This window comes from Corylus avellana, chromosome ca8 (genome assembly GCF_901000735.1).
Source record: "Corylus avellana chromosome ca8, CavTom2PMs-1.0".
Lineage (NCBI taxonomy): Eukaryota > Viridiplantae > Streptophyta > Magnoliopsida > Fagales > Betulaceae > Corylus > Corylus avellana.
This window is the reverse complement of record NC_081548.1, coordinates 2,593,514-2,616,036: the sequence shown is the minus strand read 5'-3', so window position 1 is coordinate 2,616,036 and position 22,523 is coordinate 2,593,514. Positions and strand designations below refer to the sequence as shown.

Genomic DNA, 22,523 nt, shown 5'->3' with positions numbered 1-22,523 from the left:
GTTTGTTGTCGGCCGGCCGGAAGAAAACAGCATGTTTTCCGGGACACCATTGGATGCTCTGATGAGTGAACACGTCCTCCAGGCGCGACACGAGAACATGCATTTAATGTTTTTAGTGGAAATTGCAGTGTATGAACCTGCCTGTAACGACAACCAAACTTCCCTTTGATTAGTTCAAACTTAACCTTCATTTTGCTCACGAAAACAAAAATTTTCATCATTCATCAATCTTATGTTTGGTACCCTATAATAATAATAATAATAATAATAATTATTATTATTATTATTATTACTTACAAATAGTATTCATTCATTTGATAATAACATTATAAGAATATTGATCAAATTTCTTAATCATATTTCGACTGAATTTCTTAAAATATAAAGAAAAAAATATACATACTTCCACAAACTAACATTCAATTTGTAATGTACCCATTATCTCAAAAAAGACAAAAATGCTCTTAAAGTTTTTCAATAAGACAAAAATACTTATAGAAATTCCAAAAAAAAAAAAAAAATTGAAAATTTAAATTTTATTAAGGGTATTTTTGTCATTTGGGGGACATTGCACGTTTGTTGTAGTTTTGGGGAAAGGTAGGTGCAATCTTTAGTAGTTTAGTTCAAAGGAGGGGGTGAGACATTGCAAATCGAAAGTTAGTTTGAGTAGGGTTCCCTAAAAACAACACAAGAACAACACTTTTATTCTTCTAGTTAGTGCCACCCCCAATAACTAGGGGTGACCGCTAACCGCTTTAACCGCTAACCACTTAACCGTTTAACCGTATTAACAGCTAATCGCCTAACCGCTAGAACCGTCTAGCGGTTAGTGGTTATTGGGTTTACTAACCATAACCGCTAACCGCCTTTTTATATAATATATTTTTATAATTATAATTATAAATTTATACATATAACATAATCACTTGATCATTAAATCACAATTTTTTTTAAAAATAATTAAATCACAATTTGAGTATTAATATATTATCACTATAATTTATATGATTATATCATATAATCACTTGATCATTAAATCACAATTTGAGTATTAATATATTATTACTATAATTTATATGATTATATCATATGATCAATTGATCATTAAATCATTTGATTATATAATAACAAATTATACATATATAATATGACATAACTCATAAGTATATCAATTCATACTAATACAACAATTAAATATCTAGAGACTTATGGTTTGACTCTTGATTGTCTGATTTTGCAGCTTTTTCTCTCTAGACCCAAAAATCTAGAGGAGAAGGAAACTTTTTCCAAGTTTTTTGAAGACTGTGGAGGCATACTGCAATTGTATTTCTACTTTTTAGTGATCGGTGTGTGAAATGGCGGAGGATTTGACGAAGTTATGGGGGAAATTGTCCCTTGATGAGGGTGAATCAATAGAGGTGACAATCCAGCCCCGTTTGGTGGAGAATGTAGTTTCACGTGGAAAAGTCTGCTTGATAGGAAAATTGCTGACAGATCGATATGTGGGAAAAGAGATTATCAGACGTCAGTTGATCAAGGGATGGCGCCCAACGGGTCACCTTACCTTTAAGGTGATGGGGGAGAACTTGTTTTTAGTGGAATTTGAGAAGGAGTGGGACAAAGTACGGGTGTTGGAAGGGAGACCTTGGATTTTCGAAGGAAATCTGTTTTCCGTCGAAGATTTCGATGGCCTATCTTCGCCTTCTGAAATTGTATTTAATCATGCGGCCTTCTGGGTTAGAATGTTCAATCTTCCTTTGGCGTGCATGGGAAAGGAGGTGGGCTTCCAAATTGGAGCCACGATGGGAACGGTGGAGGAAGTTGATACTGATGAGGAAGGAGTGGGGTGGGGGGAATACTTAAGAGTTAGAATCAAAATTGATGTAACAAAACCTCTTGCTAGAGGCCGAGTAATCAATCTTCTCGGTAAGCAAGTTCTTATAGGTTTTCGTTATGAGAAGTTGCCCAAGTATTGCTTTGACTGCGGAAAAATCTGGCATGGACGGGAGGGATGCACGATTCGAGGAGGATATCGAATTAAAGAATCGGAGAAACAGTATGGCCCTTGGATCCGAGTACCTTCTCCAAGACGGCGGAGAGAATTTTCACAATCCTACCCATCTGAGTGGCATGATGAGGAGACAAAGATGGGTCGAAAGGCCTCTGGCAGGAGGGAAAACCGAACCAGCAGCAGCAGGTTCTCAGATGGAAGCGGGGAAGCACCGTCGTCGAAGGTGGTAGAAACAGGCAATACAGATTTTCCGATGAGCCCAGGGAAGATCGCGGCGGACGACGATATGACGGTTACGGCTGACGAAAGCAATTATGACGAGGGAGCAATTCCAGGCGGGAATTGTGGGGATTTTATTGAGGGGATTTCAGTTACTGCGAATATTGGATCCCGTATGGATATGGAAAAGTTGAAGGATACGTTTCAAGAAACACAGAATAAGGAAGGAAGTTTTACAAATGAGCTAACGGCTGGAATATTAAAAGGGAAAGAAAACAACATTAATGGAAATGCAGGAATTGAGGGGAAAGAATATTGCAGTAATGGGAAAGGCGAGATTATGGGGAGCGCTGGAATTCAGAAGAGAGCTGGCACGCAAGTTAACATAAAGGAAAGTAATAATGAGTTTGGGCCATCTGTACAAGGGGATGATGTGCATGGGAGTGAGCCACGTAAAAACAAGATGACTGAGGTGCCTAATAATGAAAGAGCCAGCTCAGGACACGTGGTGCAGAAATGGAAAAGGAGAGCCAGAGCTGGACAACATTGGCCGAGTGAACTCCAGCAACTTGAGGCCAATGGGAAACGAAAGCAACTGGGTGATTCCGGTGCTGACCAAGAAGGAAATATGGCGTCTGCACTTAGGAGAATGAAGGTCAAGGGGGATGTTTCATTAGCTCTGCGTGATGAGGATGTGGAATTTAATTATGGATCGGGATTGGCGGGGTGTGTTTCACAGCCCCGCCGACCGACATGAAAATATTATGTTGGAATTGTCGAGGGCTTGGGAACCCTGCGACAATTCGAGAACTTTGCCGAAAGGTAAAAGATAAGTGCCCCGATTTGGTCTTTCTAATGGAAACAAAATTGCGAAAAAATAAAATGTCAATTATCAAGCAAAAAATTGATTTTCCTAATATGCTAGTTGTTGATTGTATCGGAAAAAGTGGAGGTTTGGCGCTACTTTGGAAGGATGGTTTGGGAATTGAAATTCAAAACTACAGCAATAGACACATCAATGCAGCTATCTCCCCGATCAATTCAGTTCCATGGTTTTTCACAGGTTTTTACGGCCATCCGGAAACCCATAAAAGAGGCGAGGCATGGAATCTATTACGATATCTCAAAACATGTACTGCGGGTCCGTGGATTTGCGCCGGCGATTTTAACGAAATACTTGACCAATCGGAGAAGGTTGGTGGAAGCATACGACCCAACTATCTTATGGCGAACTTCAAATCCACTCTGGAATTTTGTGGGTTAAGTGAACTAGAGTGTCGGGGTCCTTTGTGCACTTGGAATAATGGAAAAACAGGGAGTGACCTCGTGATGGAAAAATTAGATCGAGTGGTTGCAAATGCCGCATGGCTTGAACGGTTTTCCAATGTGGAAGTGTTGTCGGAGGTAGCTGTATTCTCTGACCATTATTCCCTATTAATCAATCCTACTGGCCGACTCATGAAGGGAAGGAAAAGACGTGGTTTTAGATATGAAGCATCATGGGCAGACAATAAGGCATGCAAAGAGGTGATAAACAACATTTGGAGGCGTAAAGGAGTGGAGAGCGGCACATGGAGATTAGTAAGCAGAAAATTAAAAGAGAGTAAACATGGCTTACAAAAATGGCAATGGGTACATGGAAGAAAAGAGGGTCAGCAAATAGTACAGCTATCGGAACAAATAACTGCATGCCAGCAAAATCCCAAGGAGATTGATACGGACCTATTCCGAAAGCTCAATATGGAGTTGAAAAAAAAACAGGAGGAGGAGGACCTTTATTGGCGACAAAGAGCGAAGGAAGACTGGATGAAGCATGGGGATAAAAATACAAAATACTTTCATGCCTGTGCGAATCAAAAGAGAAAAGCCAATTTAATAACTGGAGTTGTGGATGAGATGGGGCAGAGGTGGGAGAATGATGACCTGATCGGTGAAGCTTTTGTATCTTATTTTTAAAATTTATTTTCTACAGGTGGCTCCAGAAGTATGGGAAATATTTTGGAAGTAGTAGGTCGAAGGGTGAATCATTCGATGAATGAGATGTTGCGGAAAGAATTCACGGTTGAAGAAGTGGGGATAGCTCTAAATCAAATGGCTCCTTTGAAAGCGCCCGGCCCTGATGGTTTTTCTGCTTGTTTTTTTCAAAAAAATTGGGCGTCCATTGGCCCTGAGGTTAGCCATGCTGTACTCAATATTTTAAATTCAGGATGCATGAATAAAGAGCTCAATTCAACGTATATTGCTTTAATCCCCAAATGTAAGAACCCCACTAGGGTCACTGAATACCGACCCATTAGCCTGTGCAATGTGCTTTATAAATTGGTGTCTAAGACCTTGGCTAATAGATTAAAATTGGTGCTCCCTGAAATCATTTCCCCAAACCAAAGTGCCTTCATCCCGGGCCGACTAATTTCTGATAATATTTTAGCCGCTTACGAGACCCTTCACACTATGCAGACGAGACTTTGGGGAAAGGTTGGTCATATGGCGGTGAAACTCGATATGAGTAAAGCCTATGACAGGGTGGAATGGGATTTTTTAGAAGCAGTTATGAAACGGATGGGTTTTGATGGTTGGTGGATTGAAAGGATCATGATGTGTGTCAGGTCAACTACCTATCAAGTGCTTATCAATGGGACCCCTATGGGTCGGATCCTTCCCACGAGGGGTATCCGACAAGGGGACCCAATTTCACCCTATCTTTTTTTGTTGTGTGCAGAGGCTCTTAGCTCCATGTTGACTCGGGCAGACGAAAATGGCGAATTAACAGGAGTTCCAACTTCAAGAAAGGGGCCTCGGTTAAGTCATCTCTTTTTTGCCGATGACAGCCTTTTATTTTGCAAGGCTTCTCCTTTGCATTGGACTCGCTTGACAAATCTCCTTAAAATATACGAGGTGGCTTCGGGACAACGGCTAAACCAAGCAAAAACGTCAATCTTCTTTAGTCGAAACACTCCCTCAGAGACCCAGACGGAAATTTTACGCTTATCGGGGATCCCTGTTACTCAGAGATATGACAAATATCTGGGACTTCCAGCACTTGTTGGAAAATCTCGAAAGCAAGCTTTCAAGAATATTAAGGATAGAGTCTGGAGGCGGCGCAGTGATTGGAAGTTGAAGTTTTTGTCACAAGCGGGGAAAGAAATATTATTGAAAGCAGTCATTCAAGCAATCCCGACATATAGTATGAGCATCTTCCTGCTTCCAAAGGGATTGTGTGCAGAAATAAATTCCATGATGCAAAAATTCTGGTGGGGGCACCAAGAGAACGACGCACGTATTCATTGGATGCGATGGGGGCAAATGGGGTTGTCTAAGGATAGGGGAGGGCTGGGCTTTAGAGATTTGATAAGTTTCAACAAGGTCCTTTTGGCAAAACAATGTTGGAGGTTGTTACAATCCCCAGAGAGCCTTATGGCGAAAATTTTAAAAGCTAAATATTACTCAAATTCCTCTTTTATGGAATCAAATTTGGGCTCAAAACCCTCTTTTGCATGGAGGAGTATTCATGGAGCAAGGGATCTTCTTGAGGCCGGCCTACTATGGAGAGTAGGAAATGGACATTCGATAAAGATTTGGGGTGATGCTTGGATCCCAATCCCATCAACTTTTAAAATTCATTCTCCGACGAAGTTGCTGAATCCTACTAGTACTGTCCACGAATTGATTGATCGGGAAAGAGGTGAGTGGGATCAAGACCTTTTAAATAGTATATTTACAACTGAGGAGGTAGCGGCTATTAATTCGATACAAGTGAGCCGGATGCAGCAACCGGATACTCGAATATGGAGATGCACAAGTTCGGGGATCTTCTCAGTTAAAAGTGCTTATCATTTAGCAAAGGAGATGGAAATGAGGAACTGGCCAGGTGGATCTACAAAGAGTGAGGAAAGTTTATTATGGAAATCTCTGTGGAAATTAGCAATCCCAAATGCAGCAAAAGTTTTTTTCTGGAGGGCTTGTCATAATGTGCTACCCACTAAGGAGAATTTACTTCGTCGTAAGGTAGTGCAAGAACCTTTTTGCCCCATTTGTGAGCAGGAACCAGAGACCGCCCTTCACGCCTTATGGGCTTGTTCGGCAGCAACAGATATCTGGGGATGCAGCAAAAAGATCTTCCAGAAGATGACCACAGGGGGGGGGGGGGGGGAAGTTTCATGAAAACCGCGGAGCACATTTTCTCAAAGTGTGATCTGTCGGATTTTGCTCTTTTCGTCCAGTTATCACGCCAAGTGTGGTTCCGCAGAAACAAGTGGATTTATGAGGGAATTTTCGTTGATCCCAACGTCATTCTTCAAAAAACAACAGAGGAAACTATAGCCTATGCCCAGGTATTCCAGAAGGATCAAGCAGAAAAAACTGCACAGAACCGAGTGAAGGCATGGCAAGCACCTATTCCAGGGTGGCATAAGGCAAATTGGGATGTGGCTATTGATAAAGCAAAAGGCAGAGTGGGGATCGGAGTTGTGATTAGGAATGAGAAGGGACAAGTGGTCGCTGCACAGAGTAGAACAAGGATGGGTATATTAGAGCCAGCTATGGGGGAAGCATATGCTGCTTTTCACGCAGCTTGTTTATGCCGAGACCTGGGAGCACAACGTGTAACCTTGGAGGGGGATGCCAAGCAAATTGTGGAGGCTATACAGAATGAATCGAGCCTATGGAGTCGGTTTGGGCATCTAATAGAAGACACAAGACAGGTACTTTTCACTCTTTCGAGATGGAATTGTGTTTTCGTTCCTCGTGAAGCAAATGAGGCGGCTCATAGATTGGCGAGAGCGGCTACAATTGATATCAGTGATAGGATTTGGAGGGATACCACTCCTAATTGTATTAGTGATATTATTTTGATGGAGCAGTTAGCTCTATCTCGATGATTGTTTGTTGAAGGTTTATACTTCACTGGCAATTTCTTATCAATAAAGTTCACAAAGTTTATTATCAAAAAAAAAAAAAATACCATTACATTTATATCATATAGGTGAAACACTTGGATATATAGAATCCTCAATCACTATTATTATGATGATCTCATCATCAATTTTGTCGGTTTCTTTCTCACTCTTACTTTTGAAAATATAACTAATTTTTATTATAGTAGAAAATTCTCAGTAAAACTGACAAAATTAACACCAATCAAAAAATGATAATAATAGAGTGAACGTTGAGGATTAAATTTATATAATATTAAATATAATAATTTTGGTTTTGTTTTTGTTCTTGGTCAACTAGTCGATTGAATCAATTATATTATTTATCAATTATATCATAATATAAAGAAATAAACGATTTTTTTTTTTTTAAAAAAAAAAAAAGAAAAAAATTTTAAAAATCGTTTATTTCTTTATATTATGATATGGAGTTCGGGTTGAACGAATGTAATATGTATGGAGATGGTTGAGAAAATGAAGCCTAGCATTTTTCTTTTAAAAATAGATTAGTATCTATTTTAAGTTTCTAAAATTAAACCACTTGCAATATTTCTAACTGCTTAATTAATATTTTACATTTTCATGTCAGTACAACAATTGTTCTTGATGTAATTATGTTTAAAATTCATTTCTGGATCTTTTTTTTTTTTTTTTTGGTTTAAGATCTGTACGTTATGTGCATCTTTAGTCTGGTTTAATTTTTAAGAACAACCATTATATTGTGAATCTGCATCATATCTCATATCTCCTACAAACGATATTCTACCATGTAAAAATTCTGAAATCTCAAAAATTGTTTCCATATTAAATGATTAAGATTTTGCAAATCAACATTTATTACTTGTATCAATTTAGTATTTACGATCATTTAATTAAAGTCGGATTTGTTATCTCCATACATGTAATTGTGGTTTGACAATAAAGAGAATTGTATATATTCCTATTGAGGCCGTAGGAGAGAGTAACTCTATTAATCTGTCTTCTGTCCCTCCAAAATTGAGGTAATTTTTAAAATTATTATTTGATCAAAATCTAGTAATGATCAATCACAAGTCTAATGTCATCTTTAGAGAGACATAAGAGTGATACAAGATGAACTTGTATCATTACAAGTAGGAGATCACGAGATTGATTAAGGTTTTGACGAAATGGAGAAATAAATGGTATTAAATAATATTGATACCATGATTATGATATATTTTTATTTATTGATATTATTTCTCTTAATTTCTTAGGTGCTCTCAATAACCAAATTGAGACGTACAAGGAATTCCATAAGTTGCGGTAATTGTTTCATAAATAATATAACAAAAACACAATTGAACATCTTTATTAGTTAACGGCAATTGTCACCGAGTGGACATTCATGTCGGTGATCTTGTCTAAGATTCTTATAGCAGCCATCAATTACTATATATATATATATAGGCATGGCAATTTCATGGACGTCATAATCAAAATCAGAATCAGACTGGGCATGCATGGCTTCCAAATGACCTCCTCCATTCGATTCTGGACAAGGTGGCGTCACCATTGGACACGTCGGCTAAACGTACGTGTGGTTTCTTATATCTTAATAAGAAACAATTGCGCTCCTTTGCGCTCTTTAATGATATGAATTACTTATCCATAAAAAATTTGATCAATTACTTGTATACCTTTGATTGATTGGCATATGTTTTGTAGTTATTGCGGTTTGTTGTACTGCAGATTTGTTTTGGTTTTGCTTAGAGTTTGGGTGTATAGCAAATTGTAGTGTTTGTTTTTTTAGCTGTTTTTTGCAGCTTTAGGTCCAGCATTTTTTTAAAATATGGAGTGTTAAGTAGAAATATGCAGATTAAAGAATCAAGGTAATTATAATTATTAACTAGAGTTGATGAAATCATGTAAGAAGCATTGCATAACAATGAAGGAATACATTTATACCGTTTTCTAATCTTATATGTTGAAGCAGGCTAAACTGTAGTATATATTTACGTTTTACACATTCCAATAGATTCCTTTCTCCACTTTCTTATTATGATCGACAATTGTTGCAAAATTCGTAGTTTTTAGGCTATAAATATATATATATGTTTCAAAAGTTAATTTATTTATTTGGAATCTATTTATTTAGTGATAAAATTTAAAAACCTACAAAACTATTTAAACACTATTTCATTATGTTTCGAGGGAGTTTTGGTTGGTGGTTTTCTCTTGTGTTATTGAATTCCACATAGAAACACCATATTACAGTCGTATAATAGTTACTAAATAACATTAATTTTTTATCAAAGGCTGATCTTTTCTAACCTAGTTCACTAGGTGCCTTATCAATAAATGTTGGACCATAAGGTTTTGGTTACTGACAAAGAGGCATGCTTATCTAAGACCCAAATTGGACCTATGTTGAATTGGGTAATTGATGGATCTAAGCTTTGCGAGGTCAAGAATGAAGAAAGGCGTCTCGATTAGGGATACATAAGAGAGGGCCTCGTAGTCGTGGCCTCCGCTGCGAACTCTGAGCTGAGATGAATAGATCACCGCAGCTTGGACGTGGGATTCATGCACCGGCAAGAAGATGAAGTTGGGCTTTGGCACGGAAGGGAGCAAGTACCTGAGGTTTTGTGCAGAGGATTCAAGGACACTTGCAAAGGAAGAATTGTTTGGGGTGATAAAAGCGGTGGCTATTGGAATGGAAAACTTTGTCCTCAGTCGTAGGCCTCTTATACAATACTGTGACAAAACGCACGCAACTATTGCATCCCAGGGAGACCTTAACTTGATAGATCTTGCAATTGATGATGATGAAGAGCGCGAAGAGTGTGGAAAAAACTGTACCTCCAAAGTAACTGCGACTGTCAAAAGAGGCGGTAAGCGTAGACGCAGTTCTGTAAACGGAACAAATTGTTGGGTACGAAACAACATGGGATAATATCATGCATCAATAGTCGGTTTAGAGGAAGGTAGCACTGTGTGTATATATATAAAACAAATAAATAAAATAAAAAAAGAGGTGGCTTGGCAAGTAATTTTACAAGTCTATCTTGTGTTCCTAAAAAAATGAGATGACTTTTCAAATCATCATTTGATCAAAATTCAATATTAATCAATCACAAGCCCAATAGTGATTTTAAGAGGCACATCATCATTTAATGGACATAAGAGAGACTTGTAGCATTTCTCCGGGTGGTCTCATGCCATGGAGTAATTGTATACGTCCCTATTGTGTCTTTTCAAGAATGATGTGTCTCTTAAAATTACTCTTTGATAAAAATTCAATAATAATTAATAATAAGCTCAATGATAATTTTAAGAACCACATCATTCTTAGAGGGACACAAGAATAACACAATGGAGATTTGCAACATTACTCCATACCATGTGTTCCAAGATTTAAGTGGACGGGTCACGGGGGCAATGACCACACCTGCGAGCCCCTTTTTTTGCTTAAAAAAAAAAAAAAAAGAAGGTGGCAAGTACAAAAAAGACTCCTTCACAAAGATAAACCAAACGCAAACAAGGGGACAACATGCCACAAAATACACCAAGAACTGAAAAATACAGGAATAAATAAATAAACAACAACATCGGTGGGTGGAGGCATGGAGCAGCAGAGGAAGGCGGAAAGTAGGATGAGCGAGCAAACCAAGTGTCGGCACGTGAGGGACATGCGTTGCGCGCGAGGGGAAGACATACCGATAAATAAGAGAAAGTTTATTATTGTAAGACTTTCATATTAGTTAGATGAGGTGGCAGCGAAACATTCTTTATGTAAGTTCTTGTTGATTTTTAACAACATATTATCCTTATAGTATACTAAATAATATTACTCAACAAATAAATAATCAGGAAATAATTATCTATTAAGCTATTAAGAGTTTACTTCTTAGTACTGCAAGACTCAACTCATATGTATTATTATCCTAACTGAAGAAGAAAAATTGTATTTTTATCTCAAACTTTATTCAAATAGCCTCCTTACATTTATTGTCAAAGTATCATTAATTTAAAATTACTTTATTATATCAAAATTCTTGTCCAATACATAAAATATTTAATTAAAATGAGAAAAACTAGTGACTCATATTTGGAATACTTTGAGGGTGCAGGGGATGCGCCGGTGGATTTTGTGCCGGAGCCGGCGGGGTTCTTGCCAAAGGTGAAGAGTCAGGAGGTGAGAGCCCGGGCTCTGGAGGTGCATGCTTTGTGGAAGAATTTGAGTACGAAAGTCTCTGATGAGGTTGTGAAGCGGCCTGAGTTTCATACTTTGCTTCCTCTGCCCAAGCCTGTCATGATTCCTGGATCACGGTTTAGAGAGGTCAATTACTGGAAATCTTATTCGATAATTAGGTGAGTTTTCTGTTACTTTTCGTATTTTGCTTTTAGGTTCGATCATATATTGTAAATGTTCTTGATTAATGGTGGGGTTCTTGAGTTTTTGCTATATAAGGTAGATGGTACTTGGTGATTTAAATTCTAATGCATAGTAATTATTGAGGTTTCTACATTCGTTTGAAGCTCAATTTTAATATCAAATTGCTATACAGGGTTAATTGTACTTGGTGATCCAGATTCTAATACATAGCAATTGTAGGATTTTAATGCATTTGTTTGAAGCTCCTGTGTAATTAAGCAGCATGAACTGATAATGCTGGTCCTGCAGTCAGTTGGGAGCAAGCATTGTTCTGTTGGGTTTGAAATACTGTCCAATTTGGAAAATTAGTTGTTTTCTTAGTCGATGACCTTATACAATTTGTACAATAGGGACTTTCCAAATAACCCTACCATTCATGACCCAATTCACATCAAAAAGGGAAAAACTAACACACCAAAAATAACACATCATATCTACAGGCACTATATGAAATAGCTTCAATTTATGTTGATAAATGCTAGTGCATAAGCAAGTAATTGTGGGATTCGGGTTTGTCAACTAAATTGCTTCCTCGAAAATAAATCACCCATTACTGCTCTTCCTCTATTTTCAGCACAATTATGTATTGCATCAATCCGATTCTATGATTCACACTTACATGTCACGCTGTTAATGTAAGAGTTGTTTGAGTATGTACTGGTACTTGGTGGTTGTTTAGCAAACCTGCTGATACAAACAACTAAAGAGGTCTCTGAAAATAGGCATTTACTTTGATATCCATTCTGTTAATCCGATATTAATTCTATCAATTCAAATTCATTGCATTTCTTTGGTCTTTGGATTATAACCCTGTGTTGTGAATATTCTTTGTTCCTTAACTTGCTTGCTTGATCACAGGTTGCTAGTCTTAGAGGATCTATAAGTAGCTTTCAAGAGCAAGCAAGTTGCAAAATTAAAGTTCCTTCGGTGGCAGTACCATACAAGCTTTCTCAGCCTTTTACCCTGAAAATGTGTCCTTCTAGTCCACTTAAGGTTAGTTCTTGGTTCAGAAAGGACTATTTAACCAATCTCATATTGGTGGGATTAAGGCTTCACTGTAATTGAATAAACTGTATTGAAATAGCAGTCTTGCTTTCACTTAGAAATTTTCTGCAAATAAGTTTCATTTGATTTCATTGGTGATTATGTAGTTTTTGTCAGTGGAATTCTTTTCACAAGAATGTCACTAGTTACGAAACTCTTGCTAAATTGAACATGATTCAGATTAAGTATCATGATCCTGAGGAGGAAATAGCCTTTGGCCCAGGTTGCTGGTTATGGGATTATTTAAGAAGTGGAGCTTCTGGTTTTTTGTTTCCTCTTTCTGGTGGAGCAGATAGCTCCTCGGTTGCTGCTATAGTTGGCTGCATGTGCCAGCTTGTCGTAAAAGGTTGGTTTTATTAAGCGTAACATATCGATGCTGTACTCTTGTACTGTGCATTTCATATTTCATGTTGACTGTCTACTTTTGTTTCAAATAATTAATGGGCTCATGCTGCATTTAATATAAAAGGACCATTATTTCAGGATGAGTTCCTACTAGTTAGGTGGCTTTTCTTGGATAATCCTTTTGTACTTGGAAGCGCCTTACGCTTTTAATGATATCTCGATCACTTTAAAAAAAAAAAAAAATTATTTCAGGATGAGTGCCTGGGGCAGGTAACCAATAACAGGCTTTTGTTAGCCTTCCAATATGATTACCTGTAATAATGTGCTAGGTTAACTGAACAGTTAAATCATGCTAAATTGATTAAAAGGCTAGCAAGAGTTTCAATGAGCCAATCACTAGCCAGGGTTGTTCCATAACTCATAGATGGCCTAGTGCAAACTGGTGAATTTATTTAGGTGTATAAGGAAGTCAAGACTTAAAAATATTTCAGAAAGGACGTTAAATATGGGACATATTATGTGTACATCTATTTTAGCCAAGAGTGGTAATCTGAAGATGTTTACCAAAAAGTATATGTTATTGTTTGGAGTCGTCTCTTTTTATAGAGAGGAGGATATTTGTGTTGAATTGGTCAAGTTGATTATCAACTTCCTCCAGAGAGGGAAACCATTGTACTACAGCTGGTAAAGTGTATCTTCTGTGGGGTTCCTGGCTGTATCTTTCCTGCCCACTGCCATAAGTACTAGGGGTGCAGCAGAGGCAGCAAGAGAGCTGGACATATTTTACAACCCTGAACCAAGTGTCGTATTTTCTGATTGTAAATTATTAAATGTGATGCATATTTACATGCAGAAAAATAGCACATGGAGATGGACAAGTCAAAGCTGATGCAATTCGTATTGGAAATTATACTGGTGGACAGTTTCCTACTGACAGCAGAGAATTTGCAAAACGCATATTTTATACAGTATTTATGGGATCTGAAAACAGGTGGGTCCATGTACACGAAACCAATGCTTTCTTGTAGTGTCATATTTTCATGTAGTAATTGTGTTAAAATAGGTACTCCATGGTGAACACCATAATAAGCATAATTTCTCATTCTTTAAAAACTTCTGAAGTAGCCAGGCAATTCCATGTGTGGCTTGTATTGAAAATCACTGTATTTAAGTTTTGGCATTTTGACTAGATTATTATTGGCTGGCCAATGAAACATGTTACCTTATGATGCCCATCAAGGAGTGTATGGTTCTTTTGAAAACCATAGGTAGTGAGAAGGCTGTATGATATCTCCAAGGAAAGACGCCAGGATTCATTTCTTATAAATAGTAACACAGAAAACATTTTGTGATATTAATAGGTTTATTGCTTGTAGACTGCATTTCAACAAGCCAATTAGATTTTAATTGAATAAGTTCCTTTTCAGATATTATTTTCAGCTTACACACTGAGAGTATTGTAGTCCACTAACAGGGTTTGTTTCTTACAGTTCTGAAGTCACAAAGTCACGAGCAAAGGTACTAGCAGATGAGATTGGCTCATGGCATCTTGATGTTTTCATAGATGGGGTTGTTTCTGCACTTCTGTCTTTATTTCAAAAACTTACAGGAAAGCGACCACGCTGTAAGGTAAAAGATTCTGTTTCTGGCATTGCTATATAGTCCATCACTTCCAATTATACCTTCTTCTCTTTTGTGTACAACAATTTTGGGTCATCTACCAAATCACTGTATTGGCTTGGCTCCACCTTTTCGAGGATATGTAATTTTAATGCTATAGAGAGATTGTGTTTCCTTTCTTTCTCTTTTTCCTTTAATATGTTTTGTGGAGTGATTATCTGAGAACTTGTGTTATGCTTTTCATGTGGTACATTGGGCCTTTTGCTTAGGTAAAGGAGTAGATATTTGACCATATTAACATTAGCAAGTGTAAGTAATTATGTTTGAATAATTCTTTAATCTGCTGTTTGTTTTCACAGGTAGATGGTGGATCTAACATTGAGAACTTAGGTCTGCAGAACATTCAAGCTCGAATCAGAATGGTGCTGGCTTTTATGTTAGCGTCGCTCTTGCCATGGGTGCACAACAAACCCGGATTTTTTCTTGTTTTGGGTAGCTCCAATGTGGATGAAGGACTGCGTGGTTACCTAACAAAGGTATCATACAATTTTAACTTATGCTACAGGTTAGATATGCTTAGACAAGCTTCTTTATAGCAGTGAAAATTGTTAAGGGGTCATCTTGATCCATGTCTGTCAGGTGTGGATTTGTTCTTCTTTTTAATAAAAAAGACACTAAAAGTTTTACACCAATACATTATTGAACATAGTAATAACTCACAAAAAAATTTACCATCATAAAACCTCTAATTTTAATTTAATCCATATAAATTAGAACATGTTAAAATCTTTGTCCCCCCTCCAGGTTTTATATATTATGTTGAATTTTTATTTTTATTTTTATTTTTTTTATGGCTTGCTTAAGTTCTGGTTTCAACTTTGTGACTTGAACTCAATATTTGATTTGATTGGGTGATTTCTCTATTCTGTATAATGTTGATTTGCCTAGAATCTATCATAATTAAATCATGTTAGAACTCATACTGTTATTGATGATCGAGATCGGGTGATACGGGGTCCGGTTCCGGCGAGCTCTAGCAGCAGCGGCGGCGGTGAGTTGCTGGCGTCGACAGGAGCAGGAGAGCTGCTTTTCTGTGATCGTCAACCACTAGAAAAGAAGAAGCTTGGAGATTTGTATGTAGACAAATGCTGTGAGAGTCTCTATATTTGATGCTGAGAAATCAGAAGGCTCTTTACTTGAAGCTTGATTTCAAATGAAATAGTGTAGACAGATTAATTAAGTTTGAGAATTAATGTAACCCTATTAAGTTCGTACTTTATAAACCTCTTCACATTCCTTTTTTAGCTATAGCTTTAAAATGATAGATATAAATCTTTTTAATTACTTCAACTAATTAGTTTTTGAGTTTACTTCATGCATTGAATATATAAGTCTTTAAGGGGACCTGACTACATTCCGTGTAATAAGATTGTGCCCCTCTGTGCTTATTAATGATATGCATTACTTATCCAAAAAAAATATGATCAATTACTTGTGTAGCTTTGATTGATTGGTATATGTAGTGTAGTTACTGCAGTTTCTCTGGTTTGTGGTACTGCAGATTAAAGATATTTCTGGTCTTCTTCACTGCAGATTTGTTTTGGCTTTGGTTAGAGTTTGGGTGTATAGCAAATTGTAGTGTTTGTTGTTTGCTGTTTTTTTGCAGCTTTAGGTCCAGCATTTTTTAAATTTGGAGTGTTTAGTAGCAAGTGTATTTACAGATTAAAGAATGAAGGACCGAAGGTAATTATTATTATTATTTGGTCCTTAATTCAAAATTTCAAAACTTATATCAGCTGTGACTTGTCGCTTCATTTCGTTGGCCACGGTCTACATCACTCAAACAACTTCAAAAGTATAGGTTATTTAAAACACGTCAACTTTTCATTTTCAGTTATGTTGTCAACTTGAAGCTGTCAATGGCTCAATGGTTTGGTTGCAAACTTTTGTATATGGTAATCCTAAAGGGTTGGGGTGGAAGCATTTATGGTCTCATTTTGGAAGTTTTAAACAGTCTGTTGGCAGGATCCCCTGGTTTCTTGTGGGTGACTTTAATTCTGTGTTTCATGTACATGAGGAATGGGGAACTTCAAGGTTTAATGGTTATGATGTTGGTTTTGTGGAGTGTGCTAATAAAATGGAGCTGGTTGATTTAGCTTATTCAGGCTGTTTTTTGACATGGAACAATAACAGAGAAGGTGATGGTTTTGTTGCTAGGATGCTTGACAGAGTAGTGAGTAATGAGTATTGGATGGACTGTTTTGGACAAACTTCAGTAGTTTTCTTGGCTGCAGGTGTCTCTGATCAATCACCAGTTCTTATAGCAGTTGGTGAGGCTCAAAGCTTTGGTCCAAAGCCCTTTAAAAATTTCAATTAATAAGCTTCAGGTTTGCTGAGCTCATGTAGCAAAAATATTGAATTTCTTGTTTTAGTGATAAGTCTCTGCGTTATGATTGCCTCCATTGCAATTATTGTCCGCTTGAAGTAATTTGAAATCCTTTGCTTCAGCAATATTGAAGCTACGGCATTTGCTTAAGAGTACTGAAAACTCTAACTTTTATAAACATATAGACAGTTAATGTATGAACTTTTAAGGTTTTTATTTTTATTGTTTTTATAAGTAAAGTTATATATATCAAAAAGCCCAATGTGCCTCTAGGCACACAAAAAGTATATAGGGAAACCCGTGAAAACCCACAATAAGACCCAAGATAAAAACTCATTATAAGCCTAAAGAAATCCTGACACCTAAAAAAGACCTCCAAAGTTACTGAAGCAAATCCATCAAAAAATATTGCCCTCAAGAAAGAAGGGCAAACAATAACCACCCTGGGCTCTACAACCCAATATTCTCGCCCTTCCTTCATCGAGAAGACCCGCTAGCTATACCATAGTTAATGGAGCTTTATAAATTTAGCAGTTCTCTGTTACCCTTAGTCCGAGGTTGGTCAACCTTTGAATCCCATATCACCTCCTGCATCAACGCCAACTCCTCAACGCCCTCCCCGGGGGGGGGGGGTGGGGGGTGGGCGTGCAACCTTATTTGCATGAAGTGCATCCTCTTCCATTACCTTCCAAAAAGCCAAATGCTTCTCCTCGTGCTTTACATTTTCTCTCAACCACTCAAATAGCTGTTTGGTAAAATACAATTCCTCTTTCATTACCTTCAAAAAGCCAAATGCTTCTTATCGTGCTTTACATTTTCCCTCAACCACTCAAACAGCTGTTTGGTAAAATACAATAATTTTTCCTTTTCTTTTTATTTTTTATTTTGTTTTGGTGAAATATTCTTTAATTTTTTTATTTTAGAAATATACTTTTCAAAATTTTTCCAAACAAATGTTCGTTTGTAGCCCCTACATACAATACTTTCTTAAAACGTGGCTTCCACCAAATCAATTTTCAAGCTTTACTTCAAATGATAAAATCTTAACAATAATTAAGTAAGGGTAAGATTGAAATTTTGTCAGAAGAAAGATTTCTTAAATTCTGAGCTCTTACAAATTTTTACTTTTAGGGGATTACTGTAAAAAGAGTTGATGGCCTAGTGTTTTTAACGAATGGCCTTCATGATTAGGAACAAAAATTAAAAAAAAAATAATAATAATAATACAAACCGAACATTACATAATTTCTGTGCAAGAATCAATAGTAAAATGTGTTGATTGGTATAATATTTGAATTTTTCTTTTTTCTGTTTTTTTTTTTTTTTTTACAGTATTTCAATTTATTTACAAATGTTCTCTAAACCGGCATCACTGACAATATCCTATAGACCGGTAGAAATCGAAAAATCACTGACAGTATCCTATAGACCGGTAGAAACCGGAAATCTAGAAACCGGTAAAAGTAAAGCAGTAAACCGGTAAGGAAAATCTAGAAACCGGAAGTAAGGTAGAAATCGAAAAATCACTGACAGTATCCTATAGACCGGTAGAAACCGGAAATCTAGAAACCGGTAAAAGTAAAGCAGTAAACCGGTAAGGAAAATCTAGAAACCGGAAGTAAAGTAGTAAACCGGTAAGTCTCTGACCCTTAGCCTTAGGCTATGAGCGTGAGATTTCAAACTCAGGTCAAGGCTGATTTTGACCTGTGTTTATTTAGACAATTATAGACAAAAACGCAAAACGCAAATCAGAGTATGAGTATCAGTCTACCAGACGAGGTAAAACGAAGAAGACTAGTCTTGCTTCTCGTTCTGTCCGGCCTCCGGAGCCCGTCCGGTCGCATCCTGAACCTCGGCGGCGGCAGCTTCCTCGGTCGCATCCTGAACCTCGGCGGCAACTTCCTCGCACTGAGGTTCCTCCGGCTCCAGAGGCTCTTTTTCCAGTATTTCCTGCTTCTCTTTCTTTCCGGCCTCCAGAGCCTGTCCGGTCACATCCTCAGTAACAACTTCCTCGGTAACATGTTCCGCACCGAAAGCTATCGGTGTAGGACTAGGACGCCTCCTCCTCAGTCCGGTCGGCCAAGTATTTCCGACAGCAGACTCAGTTACAGTAACTACTTCCTCGCACCGAGGTTCCTCCGGCTCCAGAGGCTCTTTTTTCAGTTTTTCCAGTTTTTTGCGTTGTTTCTCTTCTTCGTCGGATAACTTCTGCAGACATGGAGGAGGACCGTGCATCATGACGACAACACACTGAATGTGGGAGGAGCTAGGCTAGGGTTGCAATGAGGCGATGGTTTTGTGAAAAATGAGAGAATGAGACAGGGGAGGTGGTGCTGCTGTTTATATAGGTCCTCCTCGTCGCAGGTAGTTAGCTCTTTTCATTGATTTGTTTTTTTTTTTGAAATGTTTATTGCTGACATGGCCAAGGATGTTTTAGAAACAGAGGAGGAGGGAGAGAGTACGCAGAGAATGGTTCGGAGGAGTTTTGATTTCGTGGGGGTTGAGAGAAGGCCCACCAATGTTAGTGGGCTTTTAGAGCCCATGGAGGGCTTCACTTTCGAATCATTCGAGGAAATCTCCGTCGATGGAAGGTTGGGGAAAAATTTTCCGATGTGGTCCAGCAGGGGCGGACCTACAGCTTGTGTTGGGGGGACGAATGTCCCCCCAAAATCTTTCCAAATTTTCTTAAATTGCCTTGAAAATCTACCCATTTTATAAATTTGTCCCTCCAAAATGATATTTTGTCCCCCCAAAATAATATTTGTATCCCCTTTTAATTTTTTTTCTTAGTTTTGCTCCCCCAAAATAATATATGTGTCCATTTTAATTATTTTTTATAGTTTTGCTCCCCCAAAATAATAATATTTGTTTTCCCTTTATTTCTTTTTTCTTTTTATTTTATTTTTAAAAAAACTTTGCCCCCTCCTTCAATACAAAAAACCTAAAATACCCAATTCATTTAGTTTCCCTCTATATTCTAGTTGGCTTCTAATTAAAAACTCAATTGGATTTAGGACTTTGATTGAATATGTGAATAAAAAAAGTTAAATGGTTTGGGATCTTTGAGTAGCTTCTAACCAACAATCACAAAAAAAAAAAAAAAAAAAACCAACAATCAATTTTTTGAATAGTTATTTTGACATCATTTAGGTTTATAATATTTGTTTTGACATCACAAATTAAATGGTTTAATCATTTATGATTGCACCATTGTTTGACTCGACTTTTAGCATTTCTCTTCTTGTTATTTGGGGCTTGTGGGGATTGTTACGAAAAATAGTTAACGCTCAAAGGTACTTTTTTTCTTAGACCCTATAAATCGTGTTTAATTTATTTTGCTAGTTTTTTTTTTTTAATTTTTTTTTTTATTCTACGCTATTTTGCTAGTTTTTTATATTATTATGTATTTGTGATGCCATGAGATTAGATGTAACACTTCTATGCTTTTATTTTATACAAACATACATATAAAGAGATTATGTGTATCTATATGCTTTTGTATAAGTCCGTCCATTTCCCCAACCCAAAAAAAAAAAAAAAATTTCCGTCCCCCCATACCTCAAATCCTAGTTCCGCCCCTGTGGTCCAGTATCTATGTTCCAGGTTTGATTTAGGTTTCACTATTTCTCTCTCATTGAGCTTCAATGTTTTTACTTCCTCTTGAATTAGTCTATGCCTCATTCTCCCTTCTTCTAATTTTATGCTTACCGTGATTTAGGTAAATATTGTTAGGAAATTAGACGCCACTAATTCCTCTTCAGGATCTTGGGATCCAATCGGTCAAGAAAAACAACAATACACAAGTACGGTAAATAATATTTTACCAAAGATACAGCTCGGTATCTTCCCAGGTAAGATTGGAGGAGTCACACCGGTCTCACTTAAAATCCAATCTTTCCTCGACAGAACATACACGTGTACTTTTGATTAGTACTATAAACACGCACAAACATACACAAGACAAGAAATTTATACGTGGTTCGGCCAATACTGCCTACATCCACCAAGTTGCAGAGATTTCACTAGTTTGGTAGAAAATAACGGGGAGACTTTACAAGAGATATTTCAGAGAGAGATTGCACACAACTCTTCTATGTTGTGATCTGCAATTCTTATATGCCTAACACTAGACTTATCTCTCTATACCTTTTTCTCTCAACCTTTCTTTCTTTTTCTCTCTCTATACTTTTCTTGTCTTAGCATTTTGAAACAATGAAGCTTGATGCTCCTTATATAGGTATAGAAGGGTTGGTGAGAATGGTTGGTGGGAATGGTTGGTGCAACAACCATGTACTATTCATTCGACGGCTTGGTTGGTGCAACAACTTTTACTATTCCTTTGACGTCTTCTAGAAGATACTACCATAGTTTACTCATTTGACTCCATTTTTCAACAATCTCCCACTTGGAGTCTAATGAGTTTGAATCTCAACAATCTCCGCAATTCCCTCTTCTGCAACTCGTCCACTTGTCCTCAAGCTTGAAGACCAACTGAAGTTGAGCACAACTTCAGTTTCTCTATAGTAACTGATTTGGTTAACATGTCAGCTGGATTCTTGCTGCCTTGGATCTTCTCAAGTATCAACACCTCATCTTCTAGAAGTGATCTGACGAAATGATACCGAAGTCCAATGTGCTTGGTTCTTGAATGAAATGCTGAATTCTTTGCTAAGTGTATCGCACTCTGGCTATCACTGTACAAAACATTCTTATCTTGTCTGAAACCCATTTCTGCCAACAATCCCTGTAACCAAATCATCTCTTTGCTTGCTTCAGTTACAGCCACGTACTCTGCCTCTGTAGTGGATAAAGCAACAACCTTCTGTATCTGCGAAATCCAACTCACTGCAGTAGTACCTACTGTGAAAACATATCCGGTAGTGCTCCTCCTGTGATCTACCTCTCCAGCAAAGTCTGCATCTACAAACCCTTGTAGTTTTAGCTCGCTATTTCTGAAACATAGGCTTATGTTAGTTGTACCTCGTAGATACCTTAGTATCCACTTCACTGCCACCCAGTGTTGCTTCCCAGGTTTTGACATGAATCTGCTCACAGCTCCCACTACATGAGCTATATCTGGTCTCGTGCAAACCATGGCATACATCAAACTTCCAATGGCTGAGGCATATGGAACCTTAGCCATGAATTCCTTCTCTTCTTCTGTCTTGGGGGACTGATCCTTGGATAGCCGAAAGTGACTAGCCAAGGGTGTGCAAACTGGCTTAGCATTACTCATGCTGAACCTTTTCAGAACACGGCAAATGTACTCCTCTTGAGACAACTGCAAAGTACCCATTTGCTTGTCCCTATTTATTCTCATCCCAAGAATTTGCTTCGCTGCGCCCAAATCCTTCATGTCGAACTCACTCGATAGTTGCTTCTTCAACTTCTGGATTTCATCCATATCCGAACTTGTTACTAACATGTCATCGACATATAGTAACAAAATAATGTAACTGGATTCAAACCTCTTGAAGTAACAACAATGGTCAGCGTTGCATTTGTTGTAGCCATGCCTCTGCATAAACCCATCAAACTTTTTGTACCATTGTCTTGGGGCTTGCTTCAGGC

At 37.6% G+C, this 22,523-nt stretch overlaps 2 protein-coding genes across 5 annotated transcripts in view; both read left to right on the top strand.

Annotated features, from left to right (window-relative positions):
• Positions 1-22,523, top strand: part of LOC132189501 (NADP-dependent glyceraldehyde-3-phosphate dehydrogenase-like) — a 31,608-nt gene that overhangs the window by 2,873 nt on the left and 6,212 nt on the right. The gene's annotated exons all lie outside the window — the stretch shown is intronic.
• Positions 11,191-16,054, top strand: LOC132190094 (glutamine-dependent NAD(+) synthetase-like). 4 transcript variants are annotated; one of them, XM_059604977.1, is made up of 7 exons: positions 11,200-11,493; positions 12,416-12,550; positions 12,782-12,947; positions 13,800-13,937; positions 14,437-14,575; positions 14,926-15,102; positions 15,541-16,054. In XM_059604977.1, the coding sequence occupies exons 4-7, from the start codon at positions 13,921-13,923 to the stop codon at positions 15,556-15,558; spliced, it is 351 nt and encodes a 116-aa protein (XP_059460960.1). In that variant the 5' UTR covers positions 11,200-11,493; positions 12,416-12,550; positions 12,782-12,947; positions 13,800-13,920; the 3' UTR covers positions 15,559-16,054. The 4 variants fall into 4 exon arrangements, 2 of the variants coding, with proteins under 2 accessions (XP_059460960.1, XP_059460961.1); XM_059604978.1 differs by having other exon boundaries at positions 11,201-11,493; positions 15,567-16,054; XR_009441090.1 differs by having other exon boundaries at positions 11,198-11,493; positions 12,825-12,947; positions 14,926-16,054.

What these genes read in the sequence shown, in the direction of transcription:
- LOC132190094 (XM_059604977.1), top strand. An exon ending in GAAAGCGACCACGCTGTAAG is followed by an intron (nt 14,576 to 14,925) that starts GTAAAAGATTCT and finishes TTGTTTTCACAG; the next exon opens with GTAGATGGTGGATCTAACAT.